Source organism: Macrobrachium nipponense, chromosome 49 (genome assembly GCF_015104395.2).
Source record: "Macrobrachium nipponense isolate FS-2020 chromosome 49, ASM1510439v2, whole genome shotgun sequence".
Classification (NCBI taxonomy): Eukaryota; Metazoa; Arthropoda; class Malacostraca; order Decapoda; family Palaemonidae; genus Macrobrachium; species Macrobrachium nipponense.
The window spans coordinates 13,440,952-13,458,451 of record NC_087224.1 but is presented as its reverse complement, the minus strand read 5'-3'; the positions used below and the strand labels follow the sequence as shown (position 1 = coordinate 13,458,451).

The window sequence follows — 17,500 nt, the reverse complement described above, 5'->3', positions numbered from 1 at the left end:
AGATGTAATTCTCGTAAATACGATTTTATTTAGAAATTTTATATGTATTGCAGTATATATATACATGTATATATATATATATATTATATATATATATATATATATATATAATAAGCGGAATTTTGAAAATTAAAAAAAGAAAAACATCGTCCATTTAACGGTAAAATATATTCCATAAAAAACACACCCGAAAAAAACGTAGCAATCTCGAAAATTGAAACTTTTTTTTTTTTTTTCCCCGAATCTCACAGAGATGTCATCACTTACCTGAGAACCAGGGCTGCCAACATGTTCTCATTCCCGTCTCGTAAGGACGCGAAAGAAAAAAAAGAGAATCTCGTTTTCCCGAGTTATTTTCCTGACTTTCTCCCGACCTGTGGAGTTGTTTTTTTTTTTATTTTCCATCTTCATTTTAATTTTTTTCACCTTGGTTCAACGAGACGGTGAAACTAAGTTTTCTATTTCGGGGTTTGGTAATATTTAGCTTCTTGAGCGATGCGGTTGGGTTGGTACCCCTGGGAGCCTACATTTTAGTATGTTGTTATGAAACTTATTATTTTGTTGTTTTTTGTAGTTGATTTTGTTGTTGTTTTTCTTGGAATTGCTTTTTTTGTTGTTATTTGTTATTGAAATATAAAAACAAATATAACAATATCAATATTTACAACAAATAACAAATATATCGATAGAAAAGTTAATTTAACATTTTACTGTATATTTCTCTTTGCTTGAGAGAGAGAGAGAGAGAGAGAGAGAGAGAGAGAGAGAGAGAGACCTCTCTCTCTCTCTCTCTCTCTTCCTCTGCTTTCTCTCCAGCCTTAATCAAATGATTACCGTTGGGTATGGTCAGTACCTGGAAGTGTGGCCACCATTAAATCTCAGGCTCTCAAGCCACGCCCTTGTGAGAGCTTAGGGTGAGCAGCAGTTGGCAAAAAGGAGACACAAAAAAATATATAAATAATAATAATAATAATAATAATAATAATAATAATAATAATAATAATAATAATAATAAAAAAAAGAATATATGCAGAGACTCAAGGCGATACTTAAGTCAAAACTCAACGCCGGAAATATGATAAAAGCCATAAACACATGGGCAGTGCCAGTAATCACATACAGCGCAGGAATAGTGGAATGGACGAAGGCAGAACTCCGCAGCATAGATCAGAAAACCAGGAAATATATGACAATACACAAAGCACTACACCCAAGAGCAAATACGGACAGACTATACATAACACGAAAGGAAGGAGGGAGAGGACTACTAAGTATAGAGGACTGCGTCAACATTGAGAACAGAGCACTGGGGCAATATCTGAAAACCAGTGAAGACGAGTGGCTAAAGAGTGCATGGGAAGAAGGACTAATAAAAGTAGACGAAGACCCAGAAATATACAGAGACAGGAGAAAGACAGACAAAACAGAGGACTGGCACAACAAACCAATGCACGGACAATACATGAGACAGACTAAAGAACTAGCCAGCGATGACAATTGGCAATGGCTACAGAGGGGAGAGCTAAAGAAGGAAACTGAAGGAATGATAACAGCGGCACAAGATCAGGCCCTAAGAACCAGATATGTTCAAAGAACGATAGACGGAAATAACATCTCTCCCATATGTAGGAAGTGCAATATGAAAAATGAAACCATAAACCACATAGCAAGTGAATGCTCGGCACTTGCACAGAACCAGTACAAAAAGAGGCATGATTCAGTGGCAAAAGCCCTCCACTGGAGCCTGTGCAAGAAACACCAGCTACCTTGCAGTAATAAGTGGTACGAGCACCAACCTGAAAGAGTGATAGAAAACGATCACGCAAAGATCCTCTGGGACTATGGTATCAGAACGGATAGGGTGATACGTGCAAACAGACCAGACGTGACGTTGATTAACAAAGTCAAGAAGAAAGTATCACTCATTGATGTCGCAATACCATGGGACACCAGAGTTGAAGAGAAAGAGAGGGAAAAAATGGATAAGTATCAAGATCTGAAAATAGAAATAAGAAGGATATGGGATATGCCAGTGGAAATCGTACCCATAATCATAGGAGCACTAGGCACGATCCCAAGATCCCTGAAAAGGAATCTAGAAAAACTAGAGGCTGAAGTAGCTCCAGGACTCATGCAGAAGAGTGTGATCCTAGAAACGGCACACATAGTAAGAAAAGTGATGGACTCCTAAGGAGGCAGGATGCAACCCGGAACCCCACACTATAAAAAATACCACCCAGTCGAATTGGAGGACTGTGATAGAGTTAAAATTAAAAAAAATAAAATAAAATACACAGAGCATCAAATAACCTAAGAAGACCCCCAAAACAAAAACAAACAAACAAACAAACCTCTGGAACAGAGCTCGGGCGACAGAGAGGTCTTAATTAATGCACAAACAAACTCACAAACGAGCACAGACATACACATGCACAACAAACAAACAAATGCAATCACACACAGACACACACCTACGCAAACAAACTAACGCACAAGCAAGAGATGAAGCTTACCCCAGCATCCGGCAGCCTCTAATGAGAGATGAAATTGATGTTGTGTCTCTCAGAAGAGAGAGAGAGAGAGAGAGAGAGAGAGAGAGAGAGAGAGAGAGAAGACACCTGGTCTCTCTCTCTCTCTCTCTCTCTGATGACTCAATGTGTTCATCAACCTGACTAATGGAACCAATTGTCTTAGGAATGCAGTGGCGTGTGTCAATCTTTCTAAAACATAGCTTTTGGAAGATTTGTTTCGGCCACGGCAATCGACTTACCACCAGGTACAGATGCGCAAGTCCAGTGGGGACATCATGCAACGTGATTGATGCGCTTTGCTCCTACAGGGGATCGAACCCCAGGTCTCTCTTGCAGGATACGTTGGCGTCATGACCGCTGGTACTTGGGGCTAATCAACGTAGAAATCATTTTTTGATAATGTAAATATTCCATTTAAAAAGGGGTAGGAGGGGCTTCAGAGGGTGTTAGCCACTTTGGGGGATGGTGCTGCTACCCCCACATCCAATTGTGGCGCGGCTGCGATCCACCACAGTCGACTAATCGTCATGAGATGAACTACATTAAGTTAATCCTGAGGCGTCTATCTGATGACCTCACGTTAGCTAGTCAAAACTTAAACAAAATATATAGATCAGTCTTATTACGCTGTCCAACCCCTCCAACGCCTTACCCACTACATCAAGACCCTCGTGAATGTCCGGAAGTTCCCCCTCCCACTTCCCCACCCATCCAGTGCTTGGCCTGACAGCCTAATTTGCATAAATCGAGCCAAATCTTAGAAAGGAAGTTGGGGGTTATAAATGACTGACGTGGAAGAGGGTTATTTAGCCTTGTTTGACTGACTCTATGGTTGATTGAGAGTTTAATAAATGACGTTCTGGCTTGATCGCTCTGACATTTCGAGGGGTGGGGCCAATGTTGATGCTTATTCTCGTTTTGTGGGGGTGGTGGCTGGGGGGGGGGGATAGGGGGAGGGTGGATGGGATCGAGGCGATACATGGATGGGTTGTCGTTTTGTATGTATGTGTGTGCTTGTAGCTTGTACTTATTTATTTATGTGTATAGATATGTATATATTTATATATAGTATTTTCAGTTTGTATATTTATTTATATATATATATATATATATATATATATATATATATATATATATATATATATATGTATCCTTATATCTCATTTTGCCCAAGAGATATTACAGGCTATCACTCAATGGCGTCACAAAACAGAGGGTTCACTCATAGTCCACCGAATTCCACCCCACGCCCCCCCCCCCCCTTTGGTTGCTACAAGTTTCTGACCACAGCCACTCCTCCCAACTTTATTCATTCCTCAAGGTATCTTTATAATGACCTCGGAGTCGTCCATTGTAAGGTATAACAAACAAAAACACAGACATTGTAATGATATTTTTATTCGTAAAAAATCTTAGAGATATATATATAACAAATACGACTGTTTTATTTTCATTTGTTGTTCTTTATAAAATTATTATCACACGATACAAATTTATTATTATTTACAATAAGCCTATTTCGTTTCCCTGAGCTCGCGTTTCGAGAGCGTAGGAGTTTATGAAATTTGAACAAAAAATCCAATTTGAAAAATTGGCACAAAATGGCAAAAAAATGAGTAAAAAATTGGTGAGAAAAATTTTGTAAGGTTTTATTAAATGAGATAATTAGTATCCTCAATTTGATGTGATTCAGTTTTGGAAATTGGTTAAAATTGGTTAAAAATTGGTCAAACAAAAGGGCCAATTAATATCCTCAAATAGATGTAATTCGATTGTTAAAAATTTGTTAAAAATGGTTCAGAACTGGTAAAATGGGTACAAAAAAAATGGTAAGGTTTTGCCAAAAGGTTCCAATTAACATCCTCAATTTGATGTAATTCGATAAAGAAACTGGTTAAAATTGGTTAAGAATGGTATAAAAGAATTTGACGTAATTCGACTTTTAAAAAATGGTTAAAATTGGTTAAATATTGGCAAAAGAAATTGGTAAGGTTTTGTCAAAAAGGGCCAATTAATTTCGATAAAAGATGGTAAAAAACAAATAATTCCATTAGTAAAAGTTGCGAAAATACATAGGTCCAACTTTGACAAAATTTGTCAAAAAAGGATACATTTCTGACATGCCAAAATAATTCACATAAGGTACAACAGATAGATCAACAATAAGAATTTATCAACAATTTTGTGAATGAACAATAATTCTTATATGTATAATATCTATAACAAAAGTTTTATCAAGAATTTTATCACTAATATACAAGATTTATAAAAAAATTGCAATATGAAATACATCAAAGACATACATAACAAAATACAATAGTATTGTTCTTTTACTTACGCGAATTTTGAGTTTTTCACAAAATAGACATATTTGAGTTTATAGCTCCATTCAAATTCGTACCACAGTTTATAGTTACTTATGAACTCAAGACATGAATTAAAAAATTGTCCCAAGATTCAAAACGTGAGTTTACAATTAATTACGAAACAATACTTGAATTTAAAGTTAGTCTTGAACTTTATCCCCCAAACTCAAAATACTTCAGTTAGAATTTATTCAAGAACTCAGAATTGGAATTAATTCATAAACTCAAAATTTGAATTATTTACTTTGCTGTATATTTTTTTTCAAATTGAGGAATTTATAAAAATTTAGGAACTAAAAATTTGGAACTTTTTTTAAATTGAGGAATTTGAAAAAAAAAATTAGGAATTTTTTAAATTGAGGAATTAGAAAAACACGATCTTTTTAAATTGAGGAATTTATAAAATAAATGATTTTTTTTAAATTGGGGGATTTGAAAAATACGGGATTTTTTGAAAATTGAGGAATTTAAAATAAAGTGAGAAATAAAAATATTTAGGAATTTCTCTTAAATTGAGGATTTTAAAAAACACGATTTTTTAAAAATTAAGGAGTTAAAAAACTGAGAAATAAACAAAATTGAGGATTTAAAAAAAATTGAGTTTTTAAAAATTGAGGAATTAAAAAAACATGAATTTTTTTAAATTGAAGAATTTTTAAAAAATTATGGAATTTTAAGAAATTAAGGATTTTTTTAAACTAAGGAATTTAAAAATATTGAGGAATTTTTAAAAATTAAGAAATGAAATCAAATCAGCTTACACAGGGAATTATTAACAATAAAAGCTGAAAATGTATCACAGCATAAATACAGAGACATATACCATTAGGCCTCTCAGGAGAATAAGTTAGGAATTATTTAATAATTATTTTTAATAGGGAATAATAATTTAAAGAAATTATTTTTTTAAAATAGATTTTTTAAATCAATTATTTTTCTTCTTGGTTGACTGGCCATGTTTCTGGTAATTATTATAGAATTATTTTGGACTTTATAGGCGAATATTTCTACCAAGAACCTAGATGCCTTTTTATTCATTAATCGCAGATTAATTTGCATAAATAAATGCCCTAAGATTGAACATGCAACCTTGCAATATACGAAAGATATAAAATTAAGTTTTGACCAGTTTTTCCATACAATTATAATAATATATTGCAATTATCACTTTTCTTTGTTTCCTAAGTTATGGAAGTTAATAATTTGATAATTTATTGCTTTTCAAGTTGATAAATAATTGTGATGTTAACAGTTGCACAATGAAGGTATTATTAGTTCATTAATGGTAGGGCCTTTCTTATAATAAAAAAAACTGATTTATTTAGTTAAATAACAATGATAATCTATCAATAAAAACAAGTATCAATCAGATAATTTATAATAATTAATTAGCAATTATCCAGAATTCCTTGCTTTTTCAGAGGAAGAGGAATAAATATTATACTTATCATAAATTATGAATTCATTGATAACTGATACCTGTTTCTTTCTTGCCTTTTATGATTTGTATTTCATAGTTATCATATCAAGTTCTATATTATATATATATATATATATATATATATATATATATATATATATATATATATATATATAATATATATATATATATATAATATATGCTGAGTAAGATAGTATAATCAACCCATGTCTAATAGACACTTGGAATAAAAATATACTGAAATAGCAAATAAAAAAAATTATTATACATTAAGTACGGAAGACATTCTCTATTTGTTTGTCCGTTTCTGTTGTATTTTTGTTAAGAAATGAACAAGAGGAAAATTGAGTATTTTTTTTTTAATTGTAATTTGCTCTTAATACGAAACATAGTTTTTTGTTTGGTACAGAATTAAGAATGAATATTACTTTATCTGGTTTCGAATATATTTATTTTATTATTCACTTATGTATTTATCAATTCATTACGAATATATTTAATTTATTATTCGGTTAATTATTTTGTTATTAATTCATTACGATGAAGAATGTCTAAACCCAACACTGAGATTATTCATTGTAGGATACATACATTCATACATATAGACGTATAAATATCTTCATATTCATGATCACATACACACATGTATACTCGTACATCTCTTCAGTGGTCATACTCAACCTTGCATTTAAAAAAAAATGACCTCGAATCATCCAGACCCAAGAGTGAAGGTCACGCAAAACCAGTAAAATAATAATAATAATGATAAAAATCATCACATGGCAACTCAGTCATCAAGCGTTCGCCCTTGTCAGTTATTCATGTTTATGGCCAACCTGTTTTTTTTCTTTATCCTTACTTAAACAAGTCACGAAGCGTGGAAGATGTTTGCTTGATTGCTTGGTTATTTGCTTGCATGTTTGATCCGCCGTATTGTCTCAAAAGGATATGTTTTTGAATTATGTGGTTTGTAAAGTTCTCGAAGTTCAGCCTAGCGTTTGACAACCTAACTGGCTGGATTTATGCCAGAGTTATTTGCTTTTATATTATGAGATATATTCTTAAAGGGCTTTCTAGCTGCTTGTTCTAAGATTTAATTTAATATATTAACCAAAGGTTAATGTTTTTGTATTGTGTAATATGGCAGTTCTCAGCTGATAGTTTTGTATTTTTTGAGTAAAGAGTAAACTGTCATATAGGCCTAGTCCCGTCTTTGGTGGAATTATGACGGTTTCGGTTGGGTAACTCTCTCTCTTTCTCTCACTTAAGACTTTTCCCCTTTATACATAATAGGTCATAAGGGAAAAAACGTTCGATATAAACAAAACAAAAGACAAGCAAAATTGTTGCACGGGTGCTCAAATGTTAAGGTCATGTGAACAGGGTCTAGAACCTGTTTCCGTTGAACGGAATCTGATAGCATTGTGTGTGCGTGTGTGTGTGTGTCCCAAAAGCTGTGATATCAGTCCCTATTCCTTTAGAAAGAATGAAAGAACCGTTGGTATTTTGACCGTGAGACGCAAATCATCGTCCCAGTAGGCGACATTAAAGTTCCAGCAATACGAATGACTTGTTGCAAGCCTTCTAATCAATTTCACCGTTACATGAGCTGGGCACATGCCAGCAAAAGTAGAAATCCTTGAAATCTTTGTTCTTGGGAGAAGAATTCCCACCAGAACATAAAATGAACCCGACAAAAAAGTTTCGGAAACAAGAAGCTTTTTTACTTTTAATGAGACTTTCAGCTTCGTTGCTATTTTGAGCTCCGTGGCTTCACTGATGACGGTTGGGAAAAAGTGGGCGGGGGAGAGTTTTTCATTTCTGGGCGTGTGTGGGCGGAAATTTAAGTGTGGAAAGACGTGAAGGTCATTCCAGAAATAGCAAAATAATCATTTTACCTCTTTCAATAATAATAATAATAATAATAATGATAATAATATATAGGCCTAGGCCTATAGGTCTACGAAAAAAAGTTGAAAGGGATCCAGGATGCTTACTCATTTCCCTAAGCATTTCCTCTTTAGCGTTTTCCTCAGACAATGAGTAATGACTCACGAGTGAAGCGACTGAGGAATGAGAGAGAGAGAGAGAGAGAGAGAGAGAGAGAGAGAGAGAGAGAGAGAATGGTGTAGGATGTTGCTTAATCACAGGTGGGCCGTGGTAAGATTTCTCACGGATATGAGAGGTACGTACCTGGGGCCACACGTCACAGAGAGAGAGAGAGAGAGAAGAGAGAGAGAGAGAGAGAGAGAGAGCTTTCGTAAAACCAGTGATTCATTTCAAGGACTCTGACCTCAGCCGAATTAAACAGACTGAAACTAAACAAAACGATGCGTTTTTGTTCTCGAGATTCGTCACGTTTCAGATAATGCGCTAAGGCTTATACGCACGCACACACACACGCACACGCACGCACTCTCACGCACGCGCACGGATACGGACGTGCGTGCGACTTACGCATGACTATTTGGTAATAACTTGTCGGTCTAGTGATTTTTTTCCTTACACTTTTGTAACAGACGGAAAGAAACAGAAAATGTGGTAAAAAACGATCAACTCATTTATATATATACACACATATAAACAAACCTATTAAGTACACGCCACTAATTTAGTTACCAACAGGGCACTTTCTAAATAATAATTATTATCAAATCATCAACTTCAGTTCACACAATGAGTCTATAGAAGTCGCGTGACTTTGATGACGTCATCAACAACAATCTATAATAGGTCCTTCAGACCACGTGAGCGTAATCAGGCTTAATTGTATTTGTGTAATTGAACGTATTAATGGGGTCAATGCTGTACAATTGCGTGATTTGAACGTGTCAGATTTAGAACCATGAAAAAAAAATACACAATCATACATAAAGTACATAAATACATACTTGTGTAATTCGTACAGTAACTACCTATAGGCCTATACTATTCTTCATCGCTATGACAATAATATTTATTGCAGCCTGATTGTATTTTCTTATAAACTGATTTTTCACTAAAATGATTTTCATGGATTCTGCCAAAATATGTAACATTATAAAACAAAATGTATCCATTTTTCAACGCTGAAAATATATATTGGTGGGAGCGGTTTACCTAAAGACTTACCCAAGAGTATATTACTCAATTTTCCTTCTGTTCAGTTTATCAGACATATCTTATTTTCAATAGTTTTTCCCTTTCACATTTTCTCAAAATAATCACTGCTGAATCTCTTTGAGACTTCTGTTTTCAAAAACATTTACTCTTTTTCTAAACATTTCTGTTTCAAAACATTTCATTTTTCAAACGAGGTTTATGCTGAATTTCCCTTTTGTTCAGTTTTTTTTTTTCAAAAAAACATCAAGATAATCAGAGACATTACTTAACAATCGTTTCAAGAATTAAATATTACTCTTCTTTTTCTTCTTATTTTACTTCTTCTTCTTCTTCTTCAGAATTCTCCAAAGAATCCACTCACTCACACCTTTTTTTCAGCACCAGAAGGCCACAGCGCCAACAGCAAACACACCTCAGTTATAGGACTTACGCCAACATCAGGTACGTTATATTTAAAAAAGTGGAAAAATTGGACAGCTCTTAATCTATACTAGAAAAAAACACAGAAATTGTGAGATGCATCACAGTATCACAATCGCTCAGTACCTGTTGTATTTTTGTGGACAGAAATCGAAAAAAAAATGTCTTTCTATTGGACAAGACCCCATAGGGCTTAGGGCAAAACTGACCCACAGAGTGGTCTCACACAGCAGCAGGTTTTTCGACCATCTTTTCAGCAGTTTCGACCAAATGTGGCTTATGTTCTAAGTTTACTGGCACTTGATGGAAGCCACACACATATATGTTAAGGTTACACAAAATCACAAACGTGTGAGGCTTACCTGGAACCAATATTGCCCACCTGATGTGAATTTTAGCAGGGTAGGCGCCTGTAGATGCCCTGAAAACCTGTAAAACCTGCTTGTTTGACATCCCAGTCAACAGCCTGAACAATGTGTGGACAGAAATACTGTATTTTGGCCAACAAGACCTCCCTAGGCTGATCTCACCAGAGAGGTTTCTAAGCAACAATCTAAGAACAGGTTACTCCCACTATCAGTGACTGTGAGAATGGTGTTCGTGGTCATGTTCATGCCCATGCCCATGACTGGAATGGACACCCGTCTCCTCATGGCTGTGGAAACCCCTCACATTACCTTCAGGGTGGATGCCGGGAGCACTGGCGCTATGATCGTGGGGGCCTGTAAGGCCGCCTTCGGAGAATGCTGGCCCGTGGTTGTGGCCGCTGTGTAGTACATCCGAATCTGCACTGACTGCCTTAAAATTGTTGTTGTTAACGTCATGGGCAGAATGGTCGCCGTGATCTTCGTGTGGAATGTCTGGTAGGAATTTCAGCGGTGCCTCTGTGCTGTCGATAGCGTGCTCGGCCATCAGAGGCGTCGTGTCCATGAAGAAATCGTCGGCGTGGTCGCTGTGATCGTGCCCGTCATGGTTTCCGTGGAAATGTCCATGGTGACTATGGCTATGGCTGTGGCTGTGTCCACCGGCATTTCCTTTTGCCGGAGGCCCGTGGCTGTGGCCTCCGATGGTCTCCACGGAGGCCATCGCTATGAAACCGAGGCACACGCAGAACACCTTCAGCAGCCTGCCTCCGTCGCGAGCTCTCTCCCGTTCCAGGATCTGGAATTCGAGGGAACGAAGAACGTTTATTCGTGGTTGGTAGTCAGGTACATTAATTGGTTTATTCATCTGAACAAATTTATTCAGGAGTAGAAAAAGAGCCACTGTTTAATATGGAGACTCAGGAATGACTTAGAGTATTGCTGAAATGGCTAAGATAAAGTTAGAGAAGGTGACATCTCAATGGAAAGAAATGAAAAGGAAACAAATGAAAAGTTGATGGATGAGAGCAAAAATAAGAACCTGTATTACTATCTACAGCGTGCTAGTCATATCTAGCCAGAGGGCCAAATAATAGTTAAAGAGTGAGTGAAGAAAATGAAGCGAAAAAGGTCAAGGAGTAACTCACCTCGAAGAAAGTGACATAGAGTATGGTGCCTCCGGCCAGTCCCTGCAGGATGGTGACCAACACCGTATGGGCACCGGGGTCTGAGGAGGCAGTCTCGGTGACGATGATGCCGATGGCTATACCCAGAGGAGACACGAGGGCAAAGACCACCATGTAGATCACCATGAGGCCCATGGACATGCTCGTCAGGAGCTTCACCCCGAGGCAGAAGGCGATGACGAACTTGTGGGCGGCGATTGCCCCGAAGAGGTACCAGACGTCGTTCATCCTCTCCTGCAGGCCGACAGCCAGGCCCTGCGGTGACACAGATGGCATTTGGTCAAAGGTGAATAGAGACATTTTTGTGAGATGGGGTGAGGTATTACTGGCTTAGCAGAATGGGTGGGAATATAGAGAGCACAACATGGTGAAAGTGAAGAGAAAGTACGGAAGAACCACCAGTATAATCAGTGACCTCTTGTGGGGTACCCTGTATATATATATATATATATATATCTATATATATATATATATATGTATATATATATATATATATATGTGATGTATGTATGTATGTGTGTGTATGTATGTATGTATGTATGTATGTATATACAGAGTTTATGGTGAATTATTTGATAGGGAAGTTAAAACCTAACTTCATTTGAGTCAAAACTAAGCACATTCGACCAATGATGATAGCAAATAACAATGACAATATCATAAAAACACTCAAAGTAGCATGAATCTTGAAATGGAGAAACAAGTCCACAGTTATGTGTGAGTACAAATATATTTAATAAAACATCTAAAACCATAAGCTCTCAATTTAGATTTATTTTCAAAGATATTTGTACCCATACATAAGTGCAGATTTGTTTCGCCCATGATAATAAGATCCCTCTCACAGAACCGTCCACTTAACCTTGAGATGTAATGGAGAAGACTATTCCAAGTCATGCTCAGTTGACAAAAGCTGAGAGTTCAAATGGCCATTGTCTCTCCTTTCAATACAATCTCCTTCTGGTCGATTCTGGCACTTATTTGGAGATGATTAAACACCAAATAGTTCCTCTATTGAATCTCTGTTTAGTAAACTTCTCATACAGTCGTTTCGCGTTTCAGTTTGTAATCATAACTTAGGGGAATTGTGATCCAACAATTGTTATAGTAATGATTCAGTTTCAGTGAGGAGTGGCCTCGTTGTTTGTAACTTGGAAAGTGCCGAGCAACTTTGAATGTTTTTTTTTTATAATAGTTACTTCAAATATGTGTTTAACTTAGACTTGTATCTCTGTGTTGTTGATAAGACTGTCTACTTTTAGTTTCTGTATGGATTTGCGTTTTGTAATGATTTTATTTGTTTAATTTTTTTCTGGTTTGTGGTGGCTTACTTAGCATTTTAATAACAACAACAATAATAATAATAATAATAATAATAATAATAATAATAATAATAATAATAATAATAATAATAATAATACGTAGATATTAATATCAATAATAGCTGGGAGACAAATTCATATAAATATTTATATATATATATATATATATATATATATATATATATATATATATATATATATATATATATATATATTTTCTGTGTGTATGTTTTCAGTAACAATAATGATGATAAAGAGAAGCAGAATGAGAGAGAGAGAAAAAAAAATAAGAACAAATCCAATGGGCCCCTCACCTCAAACACCGAATGAATGGACAGCGCCAGGACGATGATGACGGAGCGCAGATTGGACCCAAGCCCTTTCGAGAACAGTTTGGTGATCTCTATGTGAGAGTGGCCCCCAGCATCACCGTTCGCGTGCCCGTGGCTGCTGTTGCTGTGGGGGCCCCCCGAGGGTGTGGTCTTGCATGTGGCGGTCTGAGTGGGCAATGCCGTTGCTCTGCAGCTCGGGACCTGCTCCTCCTGTGGAAGCAGCTGACGTGGAGAGTTCAGTGGTCTCTTGGTTCGAGGTCGGCATGACCTGTGGAGAGACAAGTGGAATGTGTTAGGCTAGGTTGGGTTAGGTTAGGTTAGGGTTGATGCTACTTGGAGTTTTAGATAGAAGGGGTTCCCTGTCTGATTTTTCCTCATTTGTTTTTGTTTATTAGATTATATAGGAGCTTCAGAAGGTGTCCATGATACTACCAGTAAAAGGAATCAAGTTTATTTTCAACGAAACGTTTCGCACATGAAACTTCTGTGCATCATCAGTCTGTAAGAGAGCAAAGAGACATAAATAACATTCAATGATAAAAATAAAGGAACTCACAAATATTAAAATAGTCTTAAAAATTAAAAATCAACGTAAAAACAAACAAAGGTAAAGAGAGAGAGAACAACCCAAACACCAACCGTCCATAATGTAGGGAGAAGATGGAATGACTAAAAAACCAGTTGACGTCAACTGGTTTTTTAGTCATTCCATCTTCTCTCTACATCATGGACGGTTGGTGTTTGGGTTGTTCTCTCTCTCTTTACCTTTGTTTGTTTTTACGTTGATTTTTAATTTTTAAGACTATTTTAATATTTGTGAGTTCCTTTATTTTTATCATTGAATGTTATTTATGTCTCTTTGCTCTCTTACAAACTGATGATGGCCACAGAAGTTTCATGTGCGAAACGTTTCGTTGAAATAAACTTGATTCCTTTTACTGCTTGTATCATGGACACTTCTGAAGCTCCTATATATTTATTTAACTGAGCCTCTATATATACTATATATATATATATATATATATATATATATATATATATATATATATATATATATATAGTATATATATATAATATATTTTTTTTTACCAGATACATATGTAAATGTAGTAGCCACAATGACTCCTTACTTCTCATATTTCTTTGCTCGTCTCTGAATACGCTTGTCGCTACAAAGCCTCGAGATCCAACTTCAAAGAAATATGAGAGAAATCATGATGTTTGGTAGTGAGAAACGAACCATATAGGTGACCTCATCGCGATTATGGGATCGCAGGTTTCGTTTTCCCACTACCCGACATCATTGATTTCTTTTCATATTTCTTTTGAAGTTGGATCTCGAGGCTTGTAGTGACAAGCGTATTCAGAAAAAAAAAAAAAAAAAAAAAAAAAAAAAAAAAAAAACAAAAAAAAAAAATATTATATATATATACTATATATATATATATATATATATATATATATGTATATAACCTCTTAACTTCTCGAATTCTTTGCTACTGCTGAATCATATATATCAGATCATGATCTGAAGGCACTTTATTGAAGTTCATGTGCGAAGTTTATATATTAATATTTTTTTTTTTACAGTTGAAAATACTTGATCCTTTTACTGCTTCGTATCATGACACCTTCGAAAATTGCTCCATGATATATTTATACTGAGCCTACTATATACATAGAAGAATATATAATAGATATTATATAAATATATATATATAAGACCTCTTACTTCTCGGAATTCTTTGCCTCTTTTCTGATATATATATTTAGACTGATGATGCACAGAAAGTTTCATGTTGCGAAAACGTTTTTTTTCGTTTGAAAAATAAACTTGATCCTTTTATGCTTGATATGGGACACCCCTTCTTGAAGCTCCTATATATTTATTTTAAACTGACCCTTTAATAATGATAATAATCTTTATTATAATATATATATATAATATATTATAATTATGTATATATTTTATATTATATATTTTTTTTTTTTTTTTTTACCAGATACATATGTAAAATGTAGTAGCCACAATGACCTCCTTACTTCTCATATTCTTTGCTCGTCTCTGAATACGCTTGTCGCTACAAAGCCTCGAGATCCAACTTCAAAGAAATATGAGAGAAATCATGATGTTTGGTAGTGAGAAACGAAACCATCTAGGTGACCTCAGTCGCGATTATGGGATCGCAGGTTCGTTTCCCCACCACTGAACCCGACATCATGATTTCTTTCATATTTCTTTGAAAGTTGGATCTCGAGGCTTTGTATGACAAGCGTCAGAAAAAAAAAAAAAAATTAAAAAAAAAATATATATATATATATATATATATATATATATATATATATATATAGATATATATATATATACATATATATATATATATTATATATATATATATATATATCTATATATATATATATATAATTATATCTATATATGACCTCTTAACTTCTCGAATTCTTTGCTCTTTTCTGAATATATATATATATATATATATATATATATATATATATATATATATATATATATATATATATATATATATATATATATATATATATATATATGTGTGTGTGTGTGTGTGTGTGTGTGTGTGTGTGTGTTTGTGTAAAACCACATTTATACAAACATACAAATAGATAGTTTGTACCCTTCTCTTCGTACCCCGCCTCCCACACCACCCCCCCCCCCACCACACACAGACAAATTACCCCCAAAGGTAATCCTAAAATCTTCCTATATCCTTTACCCGCCATCCTTTCGGGATGAGTCGCATCCTGTGAGTCATCCCACGGGACCCTTCTCCTACATGACCCGGGGTCCTATACAATTCTCAGGTAGAGGGGGAAGTCTGTAAGAGCTAAACCATTTCCTGTTACCTGCGTTCACCTTGTCTACCAACACTTCGTCCAAGATTCTGTAGCAATGATTCACCATTGCTGCTTACTGTTGCTGTTAGTTGCTGTTACTACTGTGCTACTATGCTGCTACTTGAATTAACAGTAGCAATAGCAGACTGGTAGCTTTCGGGTGTGAAATTTTGTGTGATTGCAAAAACCCGATTTCTAGGTTACCTGCGGTCGCCTTGTCTGCTTTTGTTTCTCGTAAACATTAATAATCTTTAATCTAATGCTAATGCTATTTACTGCTAAGGCTCTCACTGCTGGTTTAGTCTATTTTTCCCTTAGGATCGAATTTATCATTTAATTGGAATACGTTACAAGAAGAGAACATATTTATTGACTGAAAAACATATTTCCTTTTCATACAAGAAGCATGAACGGTTTGTATTGTGAGCAATTTGAATTATTTGTCTCAAATATAATAAAAAAGGAGTGGAGTCATCCATACATTTTACGCTGTATATTTAAGACATGAATTAATGAATAACAGATGAAATACTGGGAAGAATACTGGGAAGCATCATAGTTACAATCCATAATTTTTTCTAAAACGTATGATGCTGAATATTTTTGTGGCGAAAAACAAGTTAATTTCTGAGGGACATGCAAGATCTCTCTTATCGTGGGTCAATGATACCCAAAGGAGATTAGCGGGGGTAGAATTGGTACAATAGTTTAGCTATAGTTCGGACAATAGATTCACCTCTGAGCTGATAACAACTGACTGAGACTTAGTTCTGAGATATATGTCAGACACTCTTTATTTTACTATTGGTTTCTGGCCTTCCTAGCACAGTCACGGAACTCACCTGTGAACTGGCAACAAAGGACTCTTTCAGTGCTTGGATTAGAAGAGGAGACTTTCCTTCAGCAAAGGATTCAAGCAGGAGACTCACTTACAGTGTAGGATTCTGAAACATAGCATCTGATCCCTCAACAGGATTCTGACATGAAACTCACCTTCAGTGCAGGATTCCAACAGGAGAGTCACCAACAGCCCAGGACTCCAAAAGGATATTGACTTTCAACATAGGATTCTAAGAAACTGCGTCGGTGTCCTCAACAATGACTGGGTTCTCTATACACTATCTTTCGAGGTGCTGGTAATGAGGAGCTCCTTCCAACATAGGATCCCGATAGGGCACTCACCTTCGGCGCAGGATTCCAAGGAATATCATCTGCTTACTCAACAAAGATGGGATTATCCATGACTACTGCAAGAGTAGCTCATCCTAGCTAAGGCAAAGGACCCACCTGGGAACTGGTGACAATGGACTCCTTCAGGGCAGGATTCCAAGACATGGCATCCGTGTCCCCTGCGAAGACCGGGTTGTCGACCCCCGTCTCCGCCCATTTGTTCTTGATAGTGAAGGCCTCGGGCGGGTTGCTCACACTGGCCTTCTTCACCGCCTCCGTGATGGAGTAGACGGAGCACCTGCCCGACTCCCTTTTGGGCTGTTAAGAGATCATCATAGGTCAAGGTGTCATTGTTAGGGTTAAAGGTGAAAGGGTGATTCATTATCAAAGAGGCTT

The 17,500-nt window shown here is 35.8% G+C and overlaps 1 protein-coding gene across 1 annotated transcript in view; it reads right to left on the bottom strand.

Annotated features, from left to right (window-relative positions):
• Nucleotides 1-8,610: 8,610 nt before the first annotated feature.
• LOC135205240 (uncharacterized) overlaps nt 8,611-17,500 on the bottom strand; it is a 50,318-nt gene continuing 41,428 nt past the window's right edge. The window contains exons 4-8 of the mRNA XM_064235589.1: nt 17,222-17,422; nt 16,416-16,423; nt 13,046-13,331; nt 11,371-11,664; nt 8,611-11,021 (exon numbers count right to left, since the gene is read on the bottom strand). Coding sequence (XP_064091659.1) covers nt 10,437-11,021; nt 11,371-11,664; nt 13,046-13,331; nt 16,416-16,423; nt 17,222-17,422 — 1,374 coding nt within the window. The 3' untranslated portion in view covers nt 8,611-10,436. The remainder of the gene's footprint in view (nt 11,022-11,370; nt 11,665-13,045; nt 13,332-16,415; nt 16,424-17,221; nt 17,423-17,500) is intronic.